The 11,316-nt window shown below is 40.2% G+C and overlaps 1 protein-coding gene across 1 annotated transcript; it reads right to left on the bottom strand.

Moving 5' to 3' along the window:
- Positions 1 to 3,674: 3,674 nt before the first annotated feature.
- Positions 3,675 to 7,974, bottom strand: LOC114643977 (uncharacterized). Its single transcript, XM_051922578.1, has 4 exons — positions 7,835 to 7,974; positions 6,164 to 6,555; positions 5,550 to 5,764; positions 3,675 to 3,743 (listed from the first exon to the last, which is right to left on the bottom strand). Exons 1-4 carry the CDS (start codon positions 7,972 to 7,974, stop codon positions 3,675 to 3,677), a joined length of 816 nt encoding a protein of 271 aa, XP_051778538.1.
- Positions 7,975 to 11,316: the final 3,342 nt, after the last annotated feature.

Below are 11,316 nucleotides of genomic sequence, written 5' to 3' on the forward strand. Positions count from 1 at the left end.
CTCGTTATGGGGGGATATTTTAGAACGCGTTAGATTACCGGTAAGTGGAACCGGAGTAGTGATAAACTGAAAGCCCTCTGAAAATGAGACAGATGATGTGCTTTAAGTATATGCGTGGATTCTCCAAAAGTAACATTCCCAGATAGCAAATTTCATCTTGCCCAAATCTGGTCCACTTCTGTCAGGGCTTTCTGGCCCACTTACCACAAGGATTGATGGCAACAGAGTGGACCAAATCCAGATGCTGTATCCCAGCCAAAACAAAATTAAAACTCAGCCAAACCTGCCGAAGTCTGCCCAACACTGAAGCAGGGGAAAATTAACTGGGCCTCATGTGGGCCATAGGTCAGATTTTCACTTTGCTCATTTAAATATACTTAAGTAATAGTAAATAATAGTACAGTATATAGTATTATAACTATATTCTATATTATATAGTACTACAGTATACTATATGACTATAGTATTACATAGTGTAACTTATAATACTATGTACTACTGTTACTTATTTAAATATTATTTACTCCTACTTTACATATATGATGTCCGACTAATATCTACTGCATATCTTTAATATGAACAAACCCAAATACATATATTAAAAATTATTTTATTGTCATATACAGTGCAATGCATTTCAACAAACAGAACAATCCTGAATCTGCATTACATGATCAGTAACAAAATTACTAATATTGAAGTTTGTAGACGTGACAGTAATAAAAGTAAATGTTACATTTATATCGAAAACAAACAAAACAATGTTCCTTGCGTTTCTGACATATCCAAATAAATAAACCACCATGACAAAATAAGTCTATAATACATTTATAATTTATACAGTTATATATTACCATTTTCTTATGAATCAAGTGAGCATACACATGGAAAAATAACAAATAAGCCTGTATGTTTCTAAAAAACATCATATAAGTGACATACACATATTATAAAATATATTTTTACATTGTGACAGTTTGAGGTCCTCTCGACCCCTTGAACCCTCTGACCACTCTTCAGACACCAGGTAAAAGTCCAATGATTATTTATTTGGACAATATTAAAGTGCACAAAGCACCTACACTCCACAATACTCATATAATAAATCAATAATTAAATAAACAATTAATACAATCCTCCACTCCCAGACACGTTGCCACCCTTCCACCCAGCTCAGCTCCACGCTCTGGTCTCTCATAGTCCTTTTTATAGTCCTTGACCCAGAAGTGTTTTGCTCTCTCTGTCCACGTGACCTGGAACACTTCCGGGTCAGATAAAAATCCTTTCTTCACCACCCCGGAAGCACGTCATTCCTCCTGTCCATGTGACTTGAATGTACTTCCCTGCAGCGTCCCCTAGCGGCCCCCACGGCATCCAGCAGGGTTGGGGATCAAAACTGCATTGTCCAGAATTCCCTGCTGGCATTCGGGGCACCTCTATGCTGCAGGAAGGGCTCCACCTGGTGGCCTGGGGGTATTGGCCGGGATGAACGGCCGACCACATATCACAACATATTGAACTTAATTTTAACTGCTGCCTTGCACAATTAATTATTTAAATCAACAAACAGGGAAAGGTTTCCTAAATGTAAGTGTTTAAAGCAAGCACAAAACAAGAATGTATCAAACAGATGAAAAAAAAAAGGGATGGTAAAAGTTTCGGTCACCAAAATGTACAAACATGAATTTTTGAAAGTCCATGATTGGATACCTACTATTACGCACAGTTCCAGATGGTGCCTAATGTTAGAACCCAGAAAGCATTGAATGAGTGCTAATCTCTTTGAGAAGGTTGTGGCAGATCAAGTTTTCACATTTGTGAGGGTGGAGAGGAAGTTAAAGTTGGTGATATAAGAGTCCAACTTGTCCTCAGCAAAGGTGTACATGCCCTTGAAGCCTGGTCTTAATGATGACTTGAAAGAACATGCATTTCACCTGCAGCCAAGAAATCAACAGTTGATCAGTTACTTGAAATTATACAGTTTCCTAATTAACTTCTTACTAGACGCGTTTAAGATTTGACAGTTGTGAATTGGGCGGCCTGGACACAGACAGGCAGACACGTTTAAAGCCATCACCACACGTTTATTTACATTACCGTATTTACAAGAGTCATAAGTGCACTGCCACACAAACCCCAACAGTCTCCCAAAAGTCCAGGCTTCAGTTAACCACCTCTCTTTCTCTTTGTCTCTCCAGGCCTCTCCTTGCCGCCGCCGCCGCCGCCGCCGCCTCCGCCTCCGCCTCCGCCTCCGCCTCCGCCTCTCCAACCTCGTCCACCTCCTCACCCGACTCCAGCCCTGAGCGAGGGGAGGCGGCTCCTTAAATAGGCAGGCGGCTGACGACCACACCTGGCCACCTGCCACACAGTGCTCACCTGATTCTTGATAGCTGTTTTTCCTCTGACGCTCCATTCTTTCTCGTCTCCCTCCATCCCTATCTGCAGCCAGATGAAGCCATCTCTTAATCCACATTTCTATTTCCTGAGTTGTGGCTCTTGATGTTACAGAGTTTCTTCATACTGCATCTAAAGAACAGTCATTATACACTCTCAGTCAATCAGCAGTTGATACTTATTTGTCAGACATGAGTATTGACTGCTTCCAACCATAATGGTAAAGAAACAGGCAGCAAGTGTAGGCTAAGTCAGTCAGGCAGTCATTTCCCAACCCGCTATATCCTAACACAGGGTCACGGGGGTCCACTGGAGCTAATCCCAGCCAGCACAGGGCGCAAGGCAGGAACAAACCCGGGCAGGGCGCCAGGACACACACATACACACCCACACACAAAGCACACAAAAGGGACAATTTTGGACCGCCAATGCACCTAACCTGCATGTCTTTGGACTGTGGAAGGAAACCCATGCAGACACGGGGAGAACATGCAAACTCCACGCAGGGAGGACCCTGGAAGCATACCCAGGTCTCCTTATTGCGAGGCAGCAGCACTACCACTGCGCCACTACTGCACCACCATGCCTCCCATAGGCTATGTCTTTGTTGTTTATTTACAGTAAACAAAGCGACTATATAAAATGTAGTTGTATTCTGACAAGAAACAATATTTACAACTAGAGATATTTGTGCAATACCGTATTTGCATCAGTGGCGTAGCATAGTGGGGGCGGCAGGGGCGGCCTGCCCCGGGCGGCACTTTTAGGGGGCGGCAAAATTTCACAATAAATAATAATAATATCTTGTAAAAATTTGAACCATACCTAAATAAGGGGGTGGCGGAATTTTCCTCTGCCCCGGGTGGCTGACACCCACGCAACGCTACTGATTTGCATGCATTACTGCCTAAACGACTGGCTTTAAATACTTCCATGTAGTTAGTTCACAAGCTTGACCAATTGCTTATCACTGATGTTTAACCCGATTATGGGTTAGCATCACTGCTGGCTGAAGACTTTAAGGCCCAAAGTAGAATTTTATTCTGTACAAATAGATTGCACTCTGATGCAAAAGCTTCTTTCCCTCTCTGTGTGTCTCTGGAGAACAAGCCGGGATATGCAAAAATGACAAATTCCTAATGTAAGAAATTGTATATGGAAAATAAAGTAATTATCATACATGGCTATAATTTCCCTTCTTTCTAACATCATTTAGTATTTTGCCTGATACATTTCATTTAATGTTGAATGTTAAACATTAGATCTTTTTTTCCCCCCATTCAACTGGGGTTTCCTTGGTAGCCAGAGGGCCCTGAGCAGCCACTTAGTTTGTTTACATCTTGACCTGGCTATTAAAAAAGTGTTAGTGTGTTAAGATTTTTTCAAACAGTACTTTGTGACAAGGAAAGTGACATTTAATATGGAACTATTGTCCATGCCAATGTGAAACCTAAGCTGGTTAATCCAGAAAAAATGTTCACTTTTTATCTGGTCATAATGCATATACAGTAATCCCTCCTCCATCGCGGGGGTTGCGTTCCACGCGATATAGCGAGGGATTACTGTAGTTTACTTTTAATAGCTTGGTTTATTGTAAACAAACAATAAAAAATACTTATATCACGGAAATTTTCAGTCACAGGTTGCTTCATTTTAAAAGGCAGTGTATGCGTATTGAAATCATGATAAATACTCACCACTCACAATATCCTTAATGTGAAGGCTATGGAAACATGTTTTTCCATTTATTCCCCTCCAGTTAAGTTGTTTGGCCAATGAATTGGTCAAAGTTTGCCTCATGATTCTCCGCACCGTGTCTCTCACATCAGTGCCTCCTTGAATCCCAAGCAATGTAATCTGCCAAAGGTTTCCACGAAGAAAAAAAAATTGCTGGAGTTCATAACTTCTTAAGATGCACAATGCAATAGAAATATTAGGAGGAATCAGAACAAGCAACAAAGTAAAAGATTGAAAACATACAAGAAGTTCAAGCACCTATAATAATAATAATACATTTTATTTATATAGCGCCTTTCCCATGCTCAAGGCACTTACAGAATATAATAAAGAACGGCAGAATATACAGTATATAGCATTGTACAAACCAGATAAATAAATAAAGAAGATTAAGACAGTAAATTCTGAAAAAAAAACAGACAACATAATTGATGGTCTAGCACACACACATACAGGTTACATGAGCATCTTGACAAAGAAGTAAACTGAGAGAAAGGTAATAAAGTCAAGTAGAGCTAAAAGCCTTCCTGAACAGATGAGTTTTGAGTTGTTTTTTAAAAGAATTCATGGAGTCAGCTGACCTGATTAATTTCGGTAGGTCATTCCAGAGTCTGGGCGCTATACAGCTGAAGGCCCTATCACCCATGGAGTGTAGATTAGTGAGGGGCACAACAAGATTACCAGGATCAGAGGACCTTAGTGGGCGGGCAGGCACATAGTGATGGAGAAGGTCACTGATGTAGTTTGGTGCAAGGTTATTTAAAGCTTTGTAGGTTATTAGTAGGATTTTATATTCGATTCTGTAGGACACAGGGAGCCAGTGAAGACGGAGCAGGTAGCTCTCAAATGAAGCTAATACAGGTAGAGCTATAGAATAAAATGTACATGTTGAATCTTTGGGGTAAGCTTGGACATGGGACTCCAAACACCATTTGATAAGATATGTTAACAATGTCAAATAAAAAAAGCATTTGACAGTCCTTTAGCATATTGTCATGCCCAATACAGACAGCCTTTACAGATGTGATCTGTGGTCAGACATGTCAAGTTATGAGCACTTCATTTAATTTTCAACAAAGATTTGACTACAGTAGCAGTCTTCAATACTCCCAAAAACTGACAACCATGATCGGGTAGGAATTTTTTCAGGCCTTTTAAAAATTTTACGTTGTAGACTATTAAAAGCTTTTTTGACTTCAATAATTAAAAATATATATTTTTTATTTATTTAACTACTGTAACTGCCAAAGATAAGTTTTGCCTCCCATGAAAAAAAGAACTTTTGTTTAACTATGCCTACATTTTTGACTTGTGCATATCTGATGAGTGCCGTTTGGGCATATAAGACAATACAACTTGAAGCCTGTCATTGTTTGAAGGTATATTTTACAGTTGCTATTAAAAAAGTTTTTCCTTACTAGTTTTTTTTTTTTTTTATTTACACCAACCGCTAGGTCACTTTCAAGCTGTTGCAGGGATGTGAGATCTTGTAGTGGAAGAATGTCTTTTTCCAGCACTGGATCTGAACAACTGTCACTACAGCATTTCTCATGAAGGTCTTGTACGGTTTTTAAAATCACTTTGACTTGCTCCATCATCATCTCCTGCTTAACAAGAATGTTTCGAAGAATGGCTAAAACAATGCACAAACACCACAAAATTAATATCAAACAAAATAAGACCATAATTGTCAGAGACATTTACCAAAGGGGATGAACACCTTTGAAGTGTGAAATGTAAACTATAAATTGGCAAACATGATGAAAAGTGGAAAAATAAAGGAAACAGATGAAAAGAGAAGGTAAGATCAATTTAGCTGTATTAATGAATAAAGATAATGAAAAGTGGGTCCTGTGAGCAACACCAAATACACACACACAAAGTTGCACAGATTCATAATTCTTTTACTCAAAATGTAAAACATTTAGGGTATTTTTTTTGTGCTTCACAGTTGCATCTGGTATCAGGGCTTCATTTAAAGTGACAAATACGGAGGCAGCTATATTAAAGAGAAACTGAGATAAACACTTACGGCCATAAATGTCTTGATTTGGTCCATCATTTTGTTGTGAGGTAGACCAGTGTCTAAATGCAGTATCTGGAATTTCCACACACTGTGGGGTTAGGTGCTGTTCCACTGTAGATGCACTTTGATTTCTGTAATCATTTCTCAGGCTTTTCCTTTCTTGAGTGCATCCTCCACATTCAGTGAACCTACATTCAGAATGTAGCTGAACACTGTCAGGTTGATGCATCCTGCACATTGATTTTGCATTTCGTCCAAGTTCTCCATGGTCAGCAGACATCTTGGTGGTTGATTTTGAAAATTTTTGAGGAGGAGTTATCTTGGGTGGCAAAGGTAGATAGTTTTTAGGTTTGCTCCAGTCATCACCGTCACTATCACTATCAAATCTTGTGTTTGCTCTTTGGGAAAAGATTAAAAAATTATTGACAAAATACACAGTGCCTCATACAACTGTGCAATTATGAGAAAAAAAGTTTTACCAGTTTAGACAAATGTTCATGAATTAGCCTTGTGGTAGTTATACTAAACTAGCCATGTGCGCCCAACTACATTGCGCGTGTTAAAGTTGTCTGTGAAGGGCTCCCTGTTTAAACGCGGCTGCCAGTCGTGAACTGGGCCCTTTGTCGCACAGCATTATGATTTTTTATAAGGGAAACAAAATTACAAAACAAAACCCTTGGACATTGATTCGATAGGAACGGCCTACTCGGAATCACTGTCTGAATAGTAATTATATGGTGGTGTAGGAGCATTTCTGCTTCTCTCCGTTCACAGTCCGTGTCGTTTTCACGACGCTGTTGTTTCCTCTCACGATCTCTTCTCAACCTTTCTCCAATCTCGCAGGTTGCTTTGTGGCAATCCAAAGAGTAAGGCAATATACACGGAGCAATGGTTATAAAAGGAGGACACATAGGTATCCAGGCTCTTTAAAGCATAAATAGAGATCACTTCACTGACATGTGAGCAAGCCACGGTACAACTGTGAGAAGCGCAGCACTCGCCGGCTACAATGTAACAATAATAATTTCCGGAACGTGCTGTTACGTTGTCATTCATTTTACCCACTGTCTTTCTTTCATTCATATATTACGTAGACACGTACCTTTTATCTTCGGCAATCTCATTCTCTAACCAGGCCTCAGGAGCTAACCAGCGTAACACTGTCCACCACCCCTTTCGTTATTCCGGCACATTGTTGACATCCGTGAGTAACAACAACGTACTAAACTGGAAGGTGGTTTAAGCATGCATGGAATTCGCGGACAAACAAAGATTAAGATCCAAATGAAGATTATATATAAAGATTAGTTAATTTAAAGCACAATTTGTTTAGTTTGAATGTCTGCGTTTTGAGGTGTGACTGGAGTACTACAGTCTTCAGTAGTATAAGCCTGGAGGAGATTCTTAATGCAATGGCTATGTTTTAGCTATCTCTCTACTGCCATCTAGTGCTTCTTCTTCTAATTCATTCACAGACAAACAAAGATCAAGATCCAAATGAAGATTATATATAGAGATGATTAAATTGCAGTATATAAATAAAATGAGATAACTGGATCATTAAACTTTTACAGCTGGATCATTAAAGTATTACAGCTTGAATATTCAATGTATTAACACAAGCAACAGTCGGCAGGTGATGCTATAGTTCAAGCATATTAACTATTTCAGGCTTACATTTTCTTTCTTTTTGTCCTTTTTGGAATTTCATCGTCTTCTTCATCTTCTGCTATCTGCAAATCTGAGTGTCTTTTGGCAACTGGAAGCTTCAGTCTTGCAGTTCTGTAATTTCTGTTAAATTCCAGATGTAAGAGCATTTACTCTATAATATGCATATAGTCAGGAATACAAGAATACAATTATACCAGGGTGGCTGCTGCCTCGCAGTAAGGAGACCTGGATTACTGTCCCAGTTCCTCCCTGTGTGGAGTTTGCATGTTCTCCCTGTGTCTGCGTGGGTTTCCTCCGGGTGCTCCGGTTTCCTCCCAAAAGACATGCAGGTTAGGTGATCTGGAGATCCTAAATTGGCCTTAGTGTGTGTGTGCGTGTGCACCCTGCGATGGACTGGCACCCTGTCTAGGGTTTGTTCCTGCGTTGGTAGCTGGGATGGGCTCCAGCAGACCCCTGTGACCCTGTTCTGGATATAGCGGGTTGGAAGATGACATGATATGACATGACAATTATACCAAATATTATAAATATAAACCTGTTGTGTACATAACTTCAACCTTAAATGATTTCCAGTTTTCTTTGGGCTGCTCTTTATTTATTACAACCTTATGGATATCTCCGGTTTTATATGGTGGCCAAGCACACACTCCATTGGATACCCTATTGGATGGTACTAACTCAACTTCATTGGATTCCGAAAAATTCATAATGTGATGCATAGCCTACAAAAATTACTAAAAACAAATTTTTTTTTAAAACATTACATTTACAAACGTTCTTGATAAATGCACTTACAACATGCATGCATGCTTACAATTACTAATCAAATATAAGTAACAATAATAATACATATGATTAATATATACAGTAAATTATATCAGTTAAACATGATTTCATTTGTGCAGTTGAAATAATCAAATTTTCTTACCTAGCAACTTCACACACCACCATAAATCAGTCCAGCATATAAAGAATGCAAGTGGTGGGGTGATGAGAGTTTAAAAAACTAATTAGAAAAAGCCCTTATGAACTCTGTAACACAACAGGAAGAAACAAACAAACAAAAAAACAAAACATATTGTTTTGTTAATCTGTACTTATATGAAGTAGGGGGATTACAAGATATTTGTCATCTAGTGGCAAATGCACATATTTCAGCATGCCAGAACCAATAGGTAAACACTGAAGATTTGAGGAAAGCTTGGACACAACAAAAATCCCCCGGCATGAAGAATCAATTGGATATTCAAAAAAAATGGCCTTGTGTTGGTATTCCTGGCAGACAACATATTCCCTGACTTCACGCACAATTATATTTTGAACTATGACAATTTTATTGTCAATTTTAATACAGGAATCCCCTGCAGAAACTTTGATGACAAATCCATTAAACTCCACCTCTTTAAACTGGAGTACTACCTCAAAGTGTAGTGGAACTGGACCATCTGAATGTTGCATTTTCAAACTCTTTTGAGGGTGTATGCTAAAATCAGTATTTAAATGCAAGGAGTCAAGCTCTGAAATCCTATGTACAGTGCATCCGGAAAGTATTCAGAGCGCATCACTTTTTCCACCTTTTGTTATGTTACAGCCTTATTCCAAAATGGATTAAATTCATTTTTTTCCTCAGAATTCTGCACACAACACCCCATAATGACAACGTGAAAAAAGTTTACTTGAGGTTTTTGCAAATTTATTAAAAATAAAAAAACTGAGAAATCACATGTACATAAGTATTCACAGCCTTTGCTCAATACTTTGTTGATGCACCTTTGGCAGCAATTACAGCCTCAAGTCTTGTTGAATATGATGCCACAAGCTTGGCACACCTATCCTTGACCAGTTTCGCCCATTCCTCTTTGCAGCACCTCTCAAGCTCCATCAGGTTGGATGGGAAGCGTCGGTGCACAGCCATTTTAAGATCTCTCCAGAGGTGTTCAATCGGATTCAAGTCTGGGCTCTGACTGGGCCACTCAAGGACATTCACAGAGTTGTCCTGAAGCCACTCCTTTGATATCTTGGCTGTGTGCTTAGGGTCGTTGTCCTGCTGAAAGATGAATCGTCGCCCCAGTCTGAGATCAAGAGCGCTCTGGAGCAGGTTTTCATCCAGGATGTCTCTGTACATTGCTGCAGTCATCTTTCCCTTTATCCTGACTAGTCTCCCAGTACCTGCCGCTGAAAAACATCCCCATAGCATGATGCTGCCACCACTATGCTTCACTGTAAGGATGGTGCCAGGTTTCCTCCAAATGTGACGCCTGGCATTCACACCAAAGAGTTCAATCATTGTCTCATCAGACCAGAGAATTTTCTTTTGCATGGTCTGAGAGTCCTTCAGGTGCCTTTTGGCAAACTCCAGGCGGGCTGCCATGTGCCTTTTGCTAAGGAGTGGCTTCCGTCTGGCCACTCTACCATACAGGCCTGATTGGTGGATTGCTGCAGAGATGGTTGTCCTTCTGGAAGGTTCTCTTCTCTCCACAGAGGACCTCTGGAGCTCTGACAGAGTGATCATCGGGTTCTTGGTCACCTCCCTGTCTAAGGCCCTTCTCCCCCGATCGCTCAGTTTAGATGGCTGGCCAGCTCTAGGAAGAGTCCTGGTGGTTTTGAATTTCTTCCACTTACGGATGATGGAGGCCACTGTGCTCATTGGGACCTTCAAAGCAGCAGAAATTTTTCTGTAACCTTCCCCAGATTTGTGCCTCGAGAAAATCCTGTTTCGGAGGTCTACAGACAATTCCTTTGACTTCATGCTTGGTTTGTGCTCTGACATGAACTGTCAACTGTGGGACCTTATATAGATAGGTGTGTGCCTTTCCAAATCATGTCCAGTCAACTGACTTTACCACAGGTGGACTCCACTTAAGCTGCAGAAACATCTCAAGGATGATCAGGGGAAACAGGATGCACCTGAACTCAATTTCGTGCTTCACAGTAAAGGCTGTGAATACTTATGTACATGTGCTTTCTCAATTTTTTTATTTTTAATAAATTTGCAAAAACCTCAAGTAAACTTTTTTCACATTGTCATTATGGGGTGTTGCCAGTAGCGTAGCGTGGGTGTCAGCCGCCCGGGGCGGAGGAAAATTCCGCTGCCCCCTTATTTAGGTATGGTTCAAATTTTTACGATATTATTATTATTTATTGTGAAATTTTGCCGCCCCCTAAAAGTGCCGCCAGGGGCGGGCCGCCCCTTCCGCCCCCACTACGCTACGCCACTGGGTGTTGTGTGTAGAATTCTGAGGAAAAAAATGAATTTAATCAATTTTGGAATAAGGCTGTAACATAACAAAATGTGGAAAAAGTGATGCGCTGTGAATACTTTCCGGATGCACTGTATAACCTGTGTTAAAGGACAGTGAGTTCGTCTAACCATTTTCAAATGGAAAACCTGATATAACATCCAAACTACCATGGGCTTTAACATCTTGACTTAAATGAGTTAGCCCATGTACATTATAGCTGACAAACCCAGGACCATATAACTCACT

This window comes from Erpetoichthys calabaricus, chromosome 2 (assembly GCF_900747795.2).
Source record: "Erpetoichthys calabaricus chromosome 2, fErpCal1.3, whole genome shotgun sequence".
NCBI lineage: Eukaryota > Metazoa > Chordata > Cladistia > Polypteriformes > Polypteridae > Erpetoichthys > Erpetoichthys calabaricus.